The sequence below is a fragment of the Myxine glutinosa genome, chromosome 8 (genome assembly GCF_964187855.1).
Source record: "Myxine glutinosa chromosome 8, kmMyxGlut1.1, whole genome shotgun sequence".
Lineage (NCBI taxonomy): Eukaryota > Metazoa > Chordata > Myxini > Myxiniformes > Myxinidae > Myxine > Myxine glutinosa.
The window spans coordinates 80,771,891-80,790,331 of NC_136268.1; the positions used below are offsets into that span (position 1 = coordinate 80,771,891).

General features: G+C 42.3%; 2 protein-coding genes across 2 annotated transcripts in view; one reads left to right on the forward strand and one right to left on the reverse strand.

Annotated features, from left to right (window-relative positions):
* Positions 1-18,441, reverse strand: part of APOB (apolipoprotein B) — a 109,521-nt gene that overhangs the window by 15,563 nt on the left and 75,517 nt on the right. Inside the window, exons 28-32 of the mRNA XM_068124702.2 lie at positions 18,204-18,327; positions 7,984-8,161; positions 5,985-7,850; positions 1,837-1,975; positions 1,394-1,606 (exon numbers count right to left, since the gene is read on the reverse strand). Coding sequence (XP_067980803.2) covers positions 1,394-1,606; positions 1,837-1,975; positions 5,985-7,850; positions 7,984-8,161; positions 18,204-18,327 — 2,520 coding nt within the window. The remainder of the gene's footprint in view (positions 1-1,393; positions 1,607-1,836; positions 1,976-5,984; positions 7,851-7,983; positions 8,162-18,203; positions 18,328-18,441) is intronic.
* LOC144893191 (uncharacterized) lies at positions 11,699-13,183 on the forward strand. Its single transcript, XM_078782833.1, has 2 exons — positions 11,699-11,823; positions 12,070-13,183. Exon 2 carries the CDS (start codon positions 12,083-12,085, stop codon positions 13,181-13,183), a length of 1,101 nt encoding a protein of 366 aa, XP_078638959.1. The 5' UTR covers positions 11,699-11,823; positions 12,070-12,082.

Sequence of the window (18,441 nt, forward strand, 5' to 3'; positions counted from 1 at the left end):
ACCGATATATAGCACAATATCTCAATAGGTTTTGGACGGATTCCGACAAAATTTAGTAGATGTTGGGTGTGCGACAAGGACGAATTGATTCCATTTTAGTGAAGATTTAGATTCGCATCTGGATCTGAGAATTTTTAACTGATTCTTCATCATTGAGAGATAGGGCTAAACCGATATATAGCACAATATCTCAATAGGTTTTGGACGGATTCCGACAAAATTTAGTGGAGATGTTGGGTGTGCGACAAGGACGAGTTGATTCCATTTTAGTGAAGATTCAGATTCGCATCTGGATCTGAGAATTTTTAACTGATTCTTCATCATTGAGAGATAGGGCTAAACCGATATATAGCACAATATCTCAATAGGTTTTGGACGGATTCCGACAAAATTTAGTAGATGTTGGGTGTGCGACAAGGACGAATTGATTCCATTTTAGTGAAGATTTAGATTCGCATCTGGATCTGAGAATTTTTAACTGATTCTTCATCATTGAGAGATAGGGCTAAACCGATATATAGCACAATATCTCAATAGGTTTTGGACGGATTCCGACAAAATTTAGTGGAGATGTTGGGTGTGCGACAAGGACGAGTTGATTCCATTTTAGTGAAGATTCAGATTCGCATCTGGATCTGAGAATTTTTAACTGATTCTTCATCATTGAGAGATAGGGCTAAACCGATATATAGCACAATATCTCAATAGGTTTTGGACGGATTCCGACAAAATTTAGTGGAGACGTTGGGTGTGCGACAAGGACGAGTTGATTCGATTTTAGTGAAAATTCAGATTCGCATCTGGATCTGAGAATTTTTAACTGATTCTTCATCATTGAGAGATAGGGCTAAACCGATATATAGCACAATATCTCAATAGGTTTTGGACGGATTCCGACAAAATTTAGTGAAGAGGTTGGTTGTGTGACAAGGAAGAAACGATTGAATGGTGGTGAAGATTTGAAAACGGATCCAGATCAGAGAATTTTTAAAGTGATTCTTCACTATTTAGTGATAGATAGGGCTAAAACATTAAATTCAAAAAAATTTCTCAGTGATTTTTCACCATTGAGTGATAGGGCCAAAAGCAGTATGTAGCATGATGTTTCAAAAAGTTGTGGACAAGTTATGACAAAAAAACTCAAAAAGTTATGAGTTGGGTTAGTGACAAGAACAAGCGGATTAGATTGAGGTTCCGGTCCGAATCCAGATCTGACCTATCAGAGGGATAAAAAGCGAAAACTGTTCAGCCTTGTGGAGGTACGCTCTCTACCGAGTGCTGCTCTAGTTATCGCCAATTCCTCAACCCAAAGGAAATCCTTTTATTAGTTGTTCAAATGGAGAGATATGTGCTATGGATTAAAAAAACATTTTACATGATGACCAAGGCTTACCATCAAGGGAGACAATTCCACTGCTGAAGAGATACACTGCTATACCAGGCTGCCTGACGATCACGGCGTTCTTGGATAAGATAATGGTGACATTCTGATCGAGGAAGTCATGAGCGAGCAGGTAGGCACATCCATCACTTATCTCTGGAACCTCATGTACACGACCATCAAATGTCACCAAATATTTGCCATCGCCGAAGAGCATGCCCGTAGCTGTGATGGTGACAAGATAAAATAAGGATAATACAAAATACGTTTGTACACAGTGTATTATGTTACAAACATTGATTTCCGCTTTTATGTTCCGCAACTGTCTGCAGATTCGGTTTTCTCCAAAACCTGATGGACCTTCAATGGATGGAATTTCAATAAGAAATGAAGGATGACAATTCATTGAGGTGTGCTGTCTTTGTGTGTTTCTAAATTGCTCAGAAAATTATTACCTGTGAAAGGGGGAAGCATATCGAGAAAATGACAAAGTGCGCTTGCGTAGGAGCGAGGATTAACCAAATGAAGGATCGACAAACACTTTAATGTGTCGCGAGCTTTTGCAGACCACTCCATCATCTTAGATATTGTCATCTGGTGAGGAAAAATGGAACAGTCAGCATGTTTCCCACAGGTTAGAAAAAAGAGAGAGATCACGTGATATATAGCTAGGAAAAGTGATATCTTTATGTTTTGGTATAAACTCAGGTTTACAAGTTCGGACTACAAAGGGCAATCGGAGATAACAGACTCTTGCCAGGACTTGTTTTGTGTGGTGTTTGTGTGGTGCATGTTTGTGTGGTGTATTTTGCATGGTGTTTGTGTGCTGTGTGTTTTTGTGGTGTTTATGTGCTGTTTGTGTGCTGTGTGTTTGTGTGCTGTGTGCTGTGTTTTTGTGGTGTATTTTGTGTGGTGTTTGTGTGCTGTGTGCTGTGTGTTTGTGTGGTGTATTTTGTGTGGTGTTTGTGTGCTGTGTGTTTGTGTGGTGTATTTTGCATGGTGTTTGTGTGCTGTGTGTTTGTGTGGTGTATTTTGTGTGGTGTTTGTGTGCTGTGTTTGTATGGTGTATTTTTGTGGTGTTTGTGTGCTGTATGCTGTGTGTTTGTGTGGTGTATTTTGCATGGTGTTTGTGTGCTGTGTGTTTGTGTGGTGTATTTTGTGTGGTGTTTGTGTGCTGTGTTTGTGTGGTGTATTTTGCATGGAGTTTGTGTGCTGTGTGTTTGTGTAGTGTATTTTGTGTGGTGTTTGTGTGCTGTGTGTTTGTGTGGTGTATTTTGCATGGTGTTTGTGTGCTGTCTGTTTGTGTGGTGTATTTTGTGTGGTGTTTGTGTGCTGTGTGTTTGTGTGATGTATTTTGCATGGTGTTTGTGTGCTGTGTGTTTGTGTGGTGTATTTTGTGTGGAGTTTGTGTGCTGTGAGTTTGTGTGGTGTATTTTGTGTGGTGTTTGTGTGCTGTGTTTGTGTGGTGTATTTTGTGTGGTGTTTGTGTGCTGTGTGTTTGTGTGGTGTATTTTGTGTGGAGTTTGTGTGCTGTGAGTTTGTGTGGTGTATTTTGTGTGGTGTTTGTGTGCTGTGAGTTTGTGTGGTGTATTTTGCATGGTGTTTGTGTGCTGTGTGTTTGTGTGGTGTATTTTGTGTGGTGTTTGTGTGCTGTGTTTGTGTGGTGTATTTTGCATGGAGTTTGTGTGCTGTGTTTGTGTGGTGTATTTTGTGTGGTGTTTGTGTGCTGTGTGTTTGTGTGGTGTATTTTGCATGGTGTTTGTGTGCTGTCTGTTTGTGTGGTGTATTTTGTGTGGTGTTTGTGTGCTGTGTGTTTGTGTGGTGTATTTTGCATGGTGTTTGTGTGCTGTGTGTTTGTGTGGTGTATTTTGTGTGGAGTTTGTGTGCTGTGAGTTTGTGTGGTGTATTTTGCATGGTGTTTGTGTGCTGTGTGTTTGTGTGGTGTATTTTGTGTGGTGTTTGTGTGCTGTGTGTTTGTGTGTTTGTGTGGTGTATTTTGTGTGGTGTTTGTGTGTTTGTATGGTGTATTTTTTGTGGTGTTTGTGTGCTGTATGCTGTGTGTTTGTGTGGTGTATTTTGCATGGTGTTTGTGTGCTGTGTGTTTGTGTGGTGTATTTTGTGTGGTGTTTGTGTGCTGTGTGTTTGTGTGGTGTATTTTGCATGGGGTTTGTGTGCTGTGTGTTTGTGTGGTGTATTTTGTGTGGTGTTTGTGTGCTGTGTGTTTGTGTGGTGTATTTTGTGTGGTGTTTGTGTGCTGTGTGTTTGTGTGGTGTATTTTGCATGGTGTTTGTGTGCTGTGTGTTTGTGTGTTTGTGTGGTGTATTTTGTGTGGTGTTTGTGTGCTGTGTGTTTGTGTGGTGTATTTTGCATGGTGTTTGTGTGCTGTGTGTTTGTGTGGTGTATTTTGTGTGGTGTTTGTGTGCTGTGTGTTTGTGTGGTGTATTTTGCATGGTGTTTGTGTGCTGTGTGTTTGTGTGGTGTATTTTGTGTGGTGTTTGTGTGCTGTGAGTTTGTGTGGTGTATTTTGCATGGTGTTTGTGTGCTGTGTGTTTGTGTGGTGTATTTTGTGTGGTGTTTGTGTGCTGTGTGTTTGTGTGGTGTATTTTGTGTGGTGTTTGTGTGCTGTGTGTTTGTGTGGTGTATTTTGTGTGGTGTTTGTGTGCTGTATGCTGTGTGTTTGTGTGGTGTATTTTGTGTGGTGTTTGTGTGCTGTGTGTTTGTGTGTTTGTATGGTGTATTTGTTGTGGTGTTTGTGTGCTGTATGCTGTGTGTTTGTGTGGTGTATTTTTTGTGGTGTTTGTGTGCTGTATGCTGTGTGTTTGTGTGGTGTATTTTGCATGGTGTTTGTGTACTGTGTGTTTGTGTGGTGTATTTTGCATGGTGTTTGTGTGCTTTGTGTTTGTGTGGTGTATTTTGCATGGAGTTTGTGTGCTGTGTGTTTGTGTGGTGTATTTTGTGTGGTGTTTGTGTGCTGTGTGTTTGTGTGGTGTATTTTGCATGGAGTTTGTGTGCTGTGTGTTTGTGTGGTGTATTTTGTGTGGTGTTTGTGAGCTGTGTGTTTGTGTGGTGTATTTTGTGTGGTGTTTGTGTGCTGTGTGTTTGTGTGGTGTATTTTGTGTGGTGTTTGTGTGCTGTGTTTGTATGGTGTATTTTTTGTGGTGTTTGTGTGCTGTATGCTGTGTGTTTGTGTGGTGTATTTTGCATGGTGTTTGTGTGCTGTGTGTTTGTGTGGTGTATTTTGCATGGTGTTTGTGTGCTTTGTGTTTGTGTGGTGTATTTTGCATGGAGTTTGTGTGCTGTGTGTTTGTGTGGTGTATTTTGCATGGAGTTTGTGTGCTGTGTGTTTGTGTGGTGTATTTTGTGTGGTGTTTGTGAGCTGTGTGTTTGTGTGGTGTCTTTTGCATGGAGTTTGTGTGCTGTGTGTTTGTGTGGTGTATTTTGTGTGGCGTTTGTGTGCTGTGTGGTGTGTATTTGTGTGGTGTATTTTGTGTGGTGTTTGTGTGATGCGTGCTGTGTGGTGTGTGTTTGTGTGGTGTATTTTGTGTGGTGTTTGTGTGCTGTGTGATGTGTGTTTGTGTGGTGTATTTTGTGTGGTGTTTGTGTGCTGTGTGATGTGTGCTGTGTGCTGTGTGCTGTGTGTTGTGTGTTTGTGTGGTGTTTGTGTGCTGTGTGTTTGTGTGGTGTATTTTGCATGGTGTTTGTTTGCTGTGTATTTGTGTGCTGTGTGATGTGTGCTGTGTGCTGTGTGTTTGTGTGGTGTTTGTGTGCTGTGTGCTTTCTGTATGTGTGGTGTGTAGACAATACATTAATGATGTAAGTTTATGTTCATACAAAGGACAAACAGGTCTTTTCGGTTTTATTGCACAGATTCACGTTCTGACCGTATGTATTTTATAGATGCACATATTTTAGTGAGGTACATGTATTTTATAGTACGCTATATACTTTAAAGATGCATGCCTGCATGTATAGGGTATGTGGTACTTAATACACGCACTTATGTTCTTAAGCTCACGTTCTTAATACACGTACTTTATAGACGTACTCGCATTGCAATAGTACTTATTTTATAGACGTACTCCCATTCTAATTGTATGGTACGTACTTTATAGGAAGTACTTGGTTGAAAAAAAGATAACGTGTTATCCATAACGTGCTTGGTTACCACCAGATGATGTTTGTGGACTACGTTATAACATCATGTGTGGACAGACAGACATAGACAAACAAACAGACCCAAATGCAATACTCTCTCCTCTGGTAAGGTTAATTAATGATAATGCCAAAAAGCCATTTGTTCATGACATTGCCATCAACTACCAATAGGAATACCATAAACTTCAGTTGTTTGTTGCAACAAATATGAGACAATATTATTGGCCATATATTTATTACATATGAAAATATGGCAATTTTGAACCACCCCTGCCACATACCCCATACATCCTTGTTATGTCCATTCACTTAAATTTACAAGTGCTCCCCTTTCTCTCCCCTACTCTCCTGTTTACCCCTTTTCTCTTCCACTTCAGGGCCCCTCCATACCCATGCATAGCTGATAAATGGATGATCGGGTGATCCTTTAAGATGTTGCAATACTCACTTGGAACTCAGCGGCGTTGCTATGAACTCGATGCACGATATCTCGCAAGGTTTCATTGAGGTTCTTGCAGCAATAAGAAAGTATGTCAGGAATTAACTTCCAAATCACCTCCACTTCATGGTGTGCATAGTCCAGATTTCTGTTGATGGCCACATGCATCATTTTCAGTTGTTTATCCAAATACCTTTTCTCATTCACCACCGTTTCCCTCACTTCTTGCAATATCTTGTTCCCAAGCTGAGGCAATTCATTGAATGACTCCAATGTGAGAGGATATGGTATCCTCACTGCGAAACGCCCAGATGCATTTTCATGTTCCGTGATCATTTCTACTGTGTGGACAATGGAAAGGTAGAGGTCCTGAAGGAACTGCTTGAATTTTCGTGCAAACAAGTTGTACTTATTGCGTGACATCTTCGAAATGGTTTTGCCCTCTTCCAGGAGCTCGTCGAAAGTGTCAACGAACACGTCATAAGTCTTTTGGATTCTACGGTGAGCAATGCGTGAGGCTTCATCAGCAGTTGAATACATTTGTTGCAGCTTCGCTTGAGCCGTGTTGGTAAGCCGGAAAACATTGCGCTTGATTTTATTTCTGATCTCAGAAATCATCGCTACCAACTTCTCAGGATCATCTTCTTTGATTATGTCTGATAGTTCTGACGTCATGTTACTAACTATCGAAACGATTTCTTTGTAATACTTCAATCCCATTTCCTCCTTGTATGGTAGAATCATTCGGATTAGTTGAACAATTTGGTTCTCCACCTCCCAGTACTTGATCTTCCAACTGAGAGCTGTGCTTTCAAAATGCTCTTTGCAGAAAGCTCGCAACATCTCACTTGCACGCACGTACTCTTCCTTAAATTGCTGCAAAAAAATGCCTATCGAATCCATCAGCCTGATGCATTTCCATTTGAAAGTCGTTGCCATGTCTTGTGCCAAAATGAACAGTTCCGGGTCGTACAGGTCTTGCATGAGTTCCTGAAGCTTGATGCTGTATTCGAAATTAAGGACAGCTTTTTCGAGCATGAGAATTTGCATGATGGCCGATTTGACTAAATTTTCAATGGTTAGAGAAAATTGCTCAATATCGAACTCTGAAATTGTGTTGTCAAATTCCTCCTTCCAAAGAGCAAGTTTAATTAATGCATCTTTGCCTTTGATAGTGGATTCGGTGAAAGGTAAAGAGAGCTGCACTTGGTTGATGGCTTTGATGGTTTTGCGTTGTAATCTGCCCGCATTCTTCGTCAGATTCTTGTAAACAGTGGCGATGCGCTTCTCCATCAAGTCGTATAGTTCATCCGCAGTGTAGAATTTATCGCTGGCGGGAAGTTTGATACGCATATCTTGCAACCACTCAATTAACAATTCCTGAAGTTCCACAGGGAATTCAAATAAGTAGTAATCATATTCGTTGATGAGATGAGTACTCTCCAGCATGGTCTCTCTGATTTTGTTTGTTACATTCTCCATTGCGCTCTGCATGTTGGAGCGGAGTCTGTTGATCATCGCCGGTAGTTTTTGTTTGAAGTGTTCCAACTTCACTTCAAGAAGTTTTTCAACTCCATTAAGCCAAATGTGGACGTCCTTTCTCATATTTACCCAATTAGCTTGCAGTGTGTCTAAGAAAACCATTATGTTTTGTCTGAGCCTGTTTTCTACCTCTTGCAGCTCCATATCAAGGTGCTCTTTGTGGTACTTGTTTATGACTTGGTAAAGGTTCTTGAATGCCCTGAGTGCATAAACCCGAGTTCCTGCCACTGCATCATCCATTGTTCCGATCTTCCAGGTGGACAGGACATTCATTGCTTCTGGGTCATCCAAAGACACTTCTGCATCCATGAGGACAATCTTTTCTACGGCATCCTGCGAACATGAGGAGGCAATAATAGTTAAATTAAAAAAGGCAAAGACTGTCAGAAAATATTTGCTCCAGTTATTTTTTGGGTGATTTTAATCTTGGGACTTAAAATAGCAGAAAGCTGTGGAAATATTGTACCTTCTCTTTGGTGTAGATCTCAATTCTTGGTGGTGTAGTTTTCTCGACCAGGAAGCCTATTAATCCGGTTGCAGGTGTAGATACGGACATTTCAACCTTTTGGCTGTCCTGATCCATACGGACATTGAGGTTGGTGAATGAAGGACTCTCAACATCAAGTATAACTCTGCATGTCCCACTGAATGAGAGGAACACTGCTGTCAGTTTTGGATGACTTTTATCAGTACTATAAAAAAAAAAATACAGACCTTGATAATGGTTGGAGGCAGGGAATGAGTGGGTTAATTGAAATTTCTCTCTTTTACATCGACAAAGGGTGAACACCCAAAACATCAGCTTCGCCATGCTTCCCACATTGATTAGCATACATTGATCAACAGTCTGTTTATTTCATCCAAAGCTCTTTGTAAAAACTTAACTTAATAGGACATTCATTTTGGAAGTCATACAATAACAAGAATGACCGCACAGTGGTCACAACCTGTGACAGAATCAGGTAATGGGCTGATTGGGAAACGCACATTTAAAGCACCCTTAAAAGATGAGCAGTGCGATTGGGAACCACATATAATGCACTATTCTGTATTTGTACCTATACTGTACAAACGCCCAAGCGATGGGCCTATTTATCTACTGTGGTGGGCGGAGAGGGTGGTGGGGAGAGGGGGAGGAAGGAAGAGAGGTAATCAAATTTATACTTTATATAATGCGCTTGATTGACCAATATTACTGTATGCAGACTGTCTAAAAAATTTTTTTAAAGTTTGAATAGGTTTGGGGCATTCTTTGCATTTTTAGGCAGGTGGTTCCATTCACGAATTGTACGTTGGTGACGATAAAATTTATAACGGTTTTTTAAAATTAAAGCTTGGTGTTACGTAAGAACACAGACTAAACAAACATCGGGAGCTATGGGTAAGGGTAGGTTTCGGATGCGAAATTGTGTTTTTTGTTTGTTTGTTTGTTTGTTTGTTTTTTGGGGATAAGGCGGTGAGTCTCCTTATGTGAAACGTATTAAACGTGCTTTTGTGTGCCTTTCACTCAGCATGTCCCACATTGTCCCAGCCCAGGTCGTGGACTAGGGAGGATGATTTTATATTCTCGTTATAATTTCTCGAGATGAAGCTGGCTGTTCTTTTGTGAATCCTTTCTAAAGATCCTGATTGAGTTTTAGCATAAGGGTCACAACTGGTGCGACCATACTCCAAGTAAAGGCGCACCAGAGCCTTGTAGCCAGTGTTCTTCATGTTAGCTCTTTCACGAGCCTCGATTCTGTATTTAAAAAAAAGAAAAAAAAGATGTGCACCACCTCAGGATGTGCAAATCCTCGTCAAATTTCAAGTCAATCAGATGAAAAATGCCGATTTTAGAAATCAGGCCTATGTTGACTTTTTCACCTTTAGACTTCATAAATAATTGGTGGTTGGATTAAGTGACTGGATATGCAACTCCTGTTCAAATTTCAAGTCAATTGGATGAAAATTGAGGATTTTAGAAACTTCACCTAAGTTGTTGACCTTTGGCCTATGTTGACCTTTTGGCCTATGTTTACCTCAAAAATAATTGGTGGTTGAATTGAGTGACCTGATATGAAAATCCTCTTTAAATTTCAAGTCAATCGGATGACAATTGACAATTTTAGAAGTTTGCAACAAAGTTGTTGACCTTTGGCCTATGTGTGCTTCTGTGTGAAACACAGAAGATCAAAAGGGCAACCCCTTTTAACTTCAATTGACGTCTTCATTTTGGCCAACTCTACCATTTGGTGAAGTTTCGTAAGGATCGGTTTGAAATTGTGGCTTGTAGGTGATTGACATACATGCGAACAGAAAAACAGACAGACAGACAGAATAACGCACAGGACCAACCAATATACAGTTCCGGTACTTGAAAAATCTTCGATTTTCGCAGGTAACAGACAGGGGTGAAAGCATAACCTCCATCGACCTTTGGTGGCGGGGGTAATTAAAAAGGGCATAGACCTTGGTTTGATACAAAATGAATTCTTCTTCTTCGTTCGTATGTAGCACAAGGCTATGGGGTAGCATCATTGGCTAAGGGTGCTGATGTGACGCTGATGTGATGCCCTCTGCTGGTTATGGCAAAAATTTGGAATTTATTCATGGTGCCGGCAATAACTCTTCATGAAGGACACCGTGGGATCCTTAACGTCCACCTTCGAATCCTGGCAGACAGGATGTCCAGTTTAACGTCACACACATCGACGAATCACCCTGCCTTTGAAACACCGGGATGACAGTTTATAGCTGTGTCAGGATTCAAACCCAGGAATGACAGTTTGAGGGGTGTCTTTGACACAAAATGAATTTTGTTTTGACAATTTGACACAAATTTGACAAAACCCAGACACAAAATGAATAACACATTGATATCAAATTTCCATTTTCATGTGCATGGATATGAATTGTGAAGAGGAAGAGCAGTATCATTTAAAACATGTTTTACACAATTCGTGTTTGAAATAATATCACGAATTACACTACTCCCAATAAGTTAGGGATATTGGCAGGTTCTTCGGTGTGGTTGATTTTGTGTATTAATTATGTTGAAAAAAGTTGTTGGTCCTAATTCTATGGTTATTAATGAGTGTGAAAAAACACAGCATTCTTGATTTCAATACCCTAACCCGAACCCCTATAAAAAAAATAATCTCACTCCCACAATTTCCCTAACTGTGCGAGTAGTGTGCATTAAACAAGGAGAAAAATACATAAATGTCATAACCCCCTTGGTTTTAGTCATTTGTTCTGCACATGCATACCCTCATGTATTGCCTTTGTGCCGAGTTTGAACAAAACGAGTCCACGCATTTTGAGAAAAGGTTGCGGACATCGTCAATATCAGGTTTTTGTTTTACAACTAAAATGTCCGCCAGTCTATCAGTCGGCTATCTTTGAGCAAAATAAAGTGAGCTGCGTGTGTATGCCTGTCTCTTCCAAGGCAGAGGTCGTGTTGGATGCATGGCTTGTGGCGCCATCTTCCTGCAGCAAACGTATTCCAAACTGCAAAATTCCAGGCTGATATAGTGGTAAGAGGGTTTCTTCTATACCAACAAGGAATTTTGAAGTATAGAACACATTTACTATAGGAAGATGGCGCCACATGCCATACGTCCAGAACCACCTTTGCCTGGTTATAGACGGAATGGCCTGCACCGTCTTCCTTGGGCACCACTGAGTACTGACATTATTAACGCCATCAATAATGTCTGGCGACATACATCTTGATCTACAGAAAGGCTGACCTCGGCCAAGTAATATGCAAAAGTTGCAATAAAACCTATTCTAGATTTAGCAAATGTACCTCATAGTGCAGGCATTTTACGCAAAAAAAAGGGTCAACCTCACACTAATTGCAACAGAAGCAAACTCAACTGATTTGTGTATCCTCAATATGTCCTGAATGAGGAAAAAAAAGTGTTAAGGAATTGCATGGGTGGAAAGTTTTGAAAAATGCATAAATATGATCCTACCCAAAAACCGATTTTTAGCCCTTTCTGCTAGATTTGACTATGCTGTATTTTTTTCCTTGAAGCAAAAAAACATCTATATAATAATAGCGTCCGCTGATTGGACAGTCGAAGGCGACAGCAAGCCGTCCGCTGATTGGACAGTCGAAGGCGACAGCAAGCCGTCCGCTGATTGGACATTCGAAGGCGACAGCAAGCCGTCCGCTGATTGGACAGTCGAAGGCGACAGCAAGCCGTCCGCTGATTGGACATTCGAAGGCGACAGCAAGCCGTCCACTGAGTGGACAATCCTGAGCATGCATTTGTGCCGGTGTCATCGATCGCGGTGTACGCTATACTAACCTCATCAGGTGGGTTTTCCATAATTGCCTCCAGCTATAATAGTTAGCTAGCTATTTATTACATTATGTTACATTGTACATATTCTGCTAACTAGTTTAAACACGCCGCGCACGCCACAACTACAGTGCTCTTTTCTGAGTTATGAACCCTCTAACATCCTCTGCACATCCCTGACTAGGATCCAGTTCCAAACATGCACGTTTTCAACCGTGCGTGCATATTTTTCAACGTGCATATTTTTTTTCCACTTTCAGGAAATGGAGGCATATGAACAGTGTGTCATTTGCAAGCAGTCTGGACGGAGGAGGGTCGTCAGTATCAACACTTGGAGAGAAGGGAAGTTCATCTATCAACCAGGCCAGTAAAAAAAGGGGAGACAATATTCATGCTGTACCTGGTGATAAGATACACAAAGACTGTCGCTGGACATACATTAATCCACAACAGATAGCCAAGGACACCAGGCAACAAGAATCAGAAACAAGTACAAGCAGTGAGAGTCCTACACTAAGATCGACTACAGGGAGGTTCTCTTACAGTACTGATTGCCTGTTTTGTGGCACACCAGCTCAGTTTGGAAAAAAGAGAAAGAAGCCAAGTGAAGTCAGTGTTTTCCAAGTCAGGACAATTGAATTCAAGGACACGCTTTTGGCAACATGTTGTGCACGAGGTGATGACTGGTCAGAGACTGTGAAGGCACGGATTCTGCATGTGCATGACCTACATGCAGCAGATGCAGTCTACCACCAGACTTGCAGTGTGAATTTTCGCACATACAAGCAGATACCAGTAGCGTATCAGACAAACACAGAAGACTCCAAGAGGAGGACGGCTGGTCGGCCTGTCGTTGATGAGAGGACAGCAGCATTCGTGGAGGTTGTGAAGTATATAGAAGAAAATGATGACGAGCAGATCACCATAAATGATCTAATTGACCTCATGCAGCAGAAGCTTGCACACAGTGAACATGAACCATACGGTTACACCCATATGAAGAGGAGTCTGCAAAAACACTTCGGTGAGAAGATAATATACACCGAGATCAATGGGAAACCAAACGTGGTTACCATCAGGACAACAGCCAGGGTGGTGCTGCAAGACTACTATGAGACACAGCAGAAACAAACAAACACAGAAGATCAAGAGAAGATCAAGCTTGTGCAGGCAGCTGCAAAGCTCATCGAACAAGATATAAAAGACATCGGGTTATCCAATGAGTCTTACCCAGCTCTTGATGACATAGAATCGCAAGAGGCTGGCATCAGATTTCTTCCAGATACTCCGCGTGCTCCTGGAAGAACTATTTGCCGGGACCAAAACTCAAGCCAAAGTGGCGGCAATTGGACAAGCAATGATGCAGGCAACTAGACCAAGAGTCATGTTAGCACCACTTCAGTTTGGGGTGGGCGTGCAACTATATCACCACTTTGCATCGCGGTTCCTCATTGATACTCTTCATCACCTTGGGTTTTGTTGCGCATACCAGGAGGTGCACCAGTTTGAACGAAATGCAGCCAAATTCCATGGAACAAACATTCCTGACCTATCGACAGAGTTTGTCCAATATGTAGCTGACAATGTCGACCATAACATCCGCACGCTTGATGGCCTTGGTACATTCCATGGTATAGGAATGATTGCAGCCATAACCCCTGGAATTAGATCAAGGCAGCCAATCCCCAGGATCAAGGCTACTTCCTTGGATGTGGCAATGGTTGGAAGGGTACAAGTACGGTACCACAAAGACGAAAGGCACAATTTGACGGCACTGACCTACCAGAAGCTTGTCAACCTTCAGGTCCAGAACAGCTGTGAAAATCTTGATGTCCTGTGGAAAGCATCCGTCCTCTTTGGGTCTCCCAGACCTGCATGGTCAGGTATGATGCAGTTCGTGCATTATGGTGACCACCCTGGCAAAGCAACTGTTATGCTTCTGCCGATGATCGATCTGAATCCCCGTGATAGCACTTGCATATTCTCGACCCTGACATTTGTTAGTGAGCATGCACGATGCCACAATGTCACCCCAATAATCACGTTTGATCATCCACTCTGGTGGAAGGCTCTCATGATTATCAACTCTGAGCCAATGGAAAGTGATCTGAGACGAATAGTCTTGCGTTTGGGTGGCTTCCATGCAGAAATGAGCTTCCTCGGTTGCATCGGACACTTGATGGCCTCATCTGGGCTACAAGAACTGCTGGAGTTGATCTATGCCCCAAATGCAGTAATCCACATGATGTGTGGCAAAGCTGTTGCGCGAGCAGTTCGTGCACACTCAATTGTTGATGCAGCCCTCAATGCACTGATGCTATCAAACGTGTTCGATTTCCATCTACCACAGCAATCTGGAACTCCAGACAACAGTAAGGATGGAGAGTCAGAGTCAGCTGAAGCAGCTGCAGCTGCAAGGCCACCGGATCATCAGATAACAGATGGAAGCAGAGATGCGGACTTGGAGGGAGCTTATAAGATCTATGAGAAGCTGATAAATGGGGCTATATCTGCTGAAGAAGTTTGTCAGTCTGAAGTTCTAGTGAGAATCAAAGACCGCCTTCAAAAGCACATCGAGTCCACCAAGAAGTCCTCTAGAACTTCAGCTCTCTGGGTTCAGTACATGGACATGCTGGACATCCTATGAAAATACATCAGTGCAGAATGCACTGGAAACTGGGCCTTACATCTGCAGGCTATCCAGGACATGCTACCCTATCTGGCAGCATCAGGACACAATCTTTACACCAAATCTGCCAGGGTGTACCTTCAGCAGATGCACAACCTCAAGACTGAACACCCAGAAGTCCAACAACGTTTCGAGGAAGGGTTCCACGTGATTCGGCGAAGCGATCGCCTATGGGCAGATCTCTCACCTGACCTGGTCATTGAGCAGGTTCTGATGAGAAGTTAAAAAACCAGTGGTGGGCTCACACGAGGGCGAGGGATGACGGAGCAACAGCGTCTGTTGTGGCTGCTATCGATGCCCGCCTGTGCAGAAGTAAACCAGGCAATGGAGGGACTCACGGGGGTCAACTACAACACTGGAGAGCAGAACAAAGACATGACCAAAGCAAGGCAATCCCGTGACTGGAAGGACACACTGACAGTTCTCAGTTATCTACAGGAGCACAATCCATTCAGCAATGACCCTAGTTTCCGGAATATTGCCACTGGGGAGAATGCCCTTTCCACCGTCAACGTTGATACAGCACAGTCCGTTGGCACTGCGATACTGAAGTCCATGGATGGACTAACACCTGCTGAGTTCACCTTCAAGAGGAAGGATCAAGCTGTCACTCTCGGCATGGTCTTCTGTAAGGATCGATGGAGATCAAATTCAAGTTGATCCACAGCTTCTCTTCCAGAGACTGGTCATAGTGGCACAGAACAGTGATGAACTCGAGTCAGCCCTCAAATATGAGCTATGTAGCTATCCCCCAGCCCTATTTGATTCCTCTCTACTGCTTCGAGAAGCAAAGAAGCCAGCCCTCGCCGATGCCATCTAGGGTCTTATCGGGCCTCATGTTCCAGCAGATAATGTAGTTGATGGCTGCCAGTATGTCTTGGATGGTGGAGCACTTCTTCAACGTATCCCATGGTCCCATGGATCTACTTATAAAGACATATGCCACCACTATACGGAGTATGTAACGAAGAAGTATGGCAAGGCTGTAGTGGTGTTTGATGGGTATGAAAGTAACAACACAAAGGACATGACACACCACAGATGGTCAAAAGGGAAGATTGGTGCCACTGTGACATTTACAGCCGACATGATTGTCACAATGCAGAAGGAACAGTTCCTGGCCAACAGGCAGAACAAGTAGCAATTTCTTTCCATGTTAAGTGAAGAACTGCAGAAGGCAAACTGTGAGACATACCATGCCTCAGGAGATGCTGACCTGCTGATTGTGCAGAAAGCTGTGCAGTGTGCTACCACCAACAATACTGTGCTAATGAGGGATGATACAGACCTCTTAGTCCTTCTCTGCTACCATGCAAGCCTGGACTCCCATGACCTGTTCTTTTGTTCTGAGTCAAGGAAGACAACAAAGAAGCCTCGCATTTGGAACATCAAGGCTACAAAACAACTACTTGGCCCAGACATATGTTAGCACATCTTGTTCTTACATGCAGTTCTTGGATGTGACACTACATCTCGCCTCCACGGGATCGGGAAGGGAGCTTCCCTCAAGAAATTCAAAGAAAGCGACATATTCCGAGACAAGCCGAGGTGTTCTATGCACATTCAGCCTCTACAGATGATGTGGCAGAAGCAGGAGAGAAAGCGATGGTGATTCTCTACAATGGAACATCAACTGACACCCTGGACTCCCTCCGATATCATCGGTTCTGTGAGAAGGTGGCATCTAGCTCTACTTACGTTCAGCCACAGGTCTCACCACCAACATCAGGAGCAGCAAAGTTTCACAGCCTGCGTGTCTACTTGCAAGTACAAGAATGGAAGGGATCTACATCTGGTACATTTACATTTTACTGTGTGCCCTGATTGCTGCTATGTTTATTCTTGTATTTTAGTATATTAATTTCAGTTAATATATTAAGTTCAATTACTGTGATGTTCTGTGTATCTTGTGTATTATTTTCACTACCTTCTGTATCATTGCTGCTGTGACAAAACCAAATTCCCTGTCTTATCTTACAGATGGACCTCGTCCTACAGAGTGGGGATGGCAGAAGTGTGTCGAGGGGTTTGTGCCAGTTCAGACAACCCTACCCCCTGCTCCTGAAAAGCTTCTGCGGGTCATCAAGTGCAACTGCCAGGCTGACTGCAGCACCCTGAGATGCACATGCAAAAAGAACAATATCGAGTGCACTCCGGCATGTGGAAACTGCAGGGGATCCAGCTGCACTAACTCAATACAGATGCCCTGTGACGACGATGATGACATTGTGTAGTGTTATATGTATTCTGTACACATATTTAATTGGTTCAATCGTTTGATCAACAGTTGATCAGTTATGTGATGATGTGATCACAATAAATTCTCATCACTGATACTCTGTATGTGTTTTTTTTGCTTCAAGGAAAAAAATACAGCATAGTCAAATCTAGCAGAAAGGGCTAAAAATCGGTTTTTGGGTAGGATCATATTTATGCATTTTTCAAAACTTTCCACCCATGCAATTCCTTAACACTTTTTTTTCCTCATTCAGGACATATTGAGGATACACAAATCAGTTGAGTTTGCTTCTGTTGCAATTAGTGTGAGGTCAAGTCACATTATTACTGGACTACTCAGGGTACCATACCGAATGCCATTGATTCAATGCCTTCACATACATGTACAAGCACTGTAGGATGCCAAAGCACATGACATGCTACCAGATACCAATATATTTAATCCATTTGATTGTCCTTATATCACAGATTGTTAAAATTAAGTTTGTTTGCAAGCAGGGGTGTTCATTTATTACGGCAATGCATTGTAATTCTAAAGAATGCGCCATAAATGCATACATAACAAGAGCGAGAAACAATAAATGTCCCCTGACGATGTGATATTCTATAAGCCCAAAAGAGGGCATAACTGTGAAAATTTGATGAAAAGCCCTGAAACTCGAACTTGTTCTGTAACGTATCATAATCAAGCCAAGTTTCAGTTGAATATGTTAAAGGGTATGAGAAAAAATATCTGAAAAACCACAGGTCAGACAGACGGACGGCTGAACTCCGAGGGCCTTTCACTCACTCACCGCAGGCAGGTTGGTGGTCTTTCTGTCTTCTACCGACTCCTCTCCGGCCTTGCTCCCCCAGCTCTCTCTGTGCTCTGTCCCCCAAATATTCCTACAGGTCGCACAAGATCTGCCAGCCACCCTCTTATGGTTAAACTGCCAAAATCTAGGCTCTCTGCTCACCTTCACTCTTTCATTCCTCTTTTCTCCCACCTCTGGAACAAACTCCCACACTCCCTTCAATCCCACTCCTCCCTCCAGGTCTTTAAAACAGCTGTTCACCACCATCTCTTATCTTCCCCCATCCAAAACATTGATCTTTTCTACCCCCGCTAATTCATCCCAAATCCACCTCCTTCAAATTCTTTCGTGAAAGTCCTTGTAGTGTCCATCTTGTTTATCCTGAGCACCTCCCCCCAAGCCCTCTCCCTCCCAAAGATCTCCCGATGTCCCTGCTCTCAAATGTTGTACTTGTGTGCTTCCCTCTCTCTCCCTATCTTGTCTCCCGCTCCCTTTATCTTATGTTTTATGTGTCAGTTTGTCTTTTGTGATTAATGTTAGCTCTTGCACGAGCCTCGATCTTGTATACAAAAAAAAAGAAAAAAAGAGCAAACCCACAGTACTCCCTGGTGAAACCGGGAGGGGACTAATAAATAGATGGCCACAAATAAACTTTTAAAATTGTTATGCTTACCTTGAAAGATACGTTGCAGGAAATCTGGAGAAGTGTTCAAATTTTACACTGAAGTCTGGATGAGCAACATTCGATTCTGTTTCGAAAAGTATGTCTCCAGACTTGGAATCAATGATACTCTTCACTGGAAATTCAGAGATGAAGAGAGTATAGTTAAAGAAAATTAAATTATTTTATATATTCCATCAATTTCAGCATGAAACTCAAAAGATGAGCAAAAAAAGGCAGAGAGATCAAT

Coding starts and splice junctions, on each gene's coding strand:
- LOC144893191 (XM_078782833.1), top strand. CDS start 12,083: ATGAACAGTGTGTCATTTGCAAGCAGTCTGGACGGAGGAGGGTCGTCA.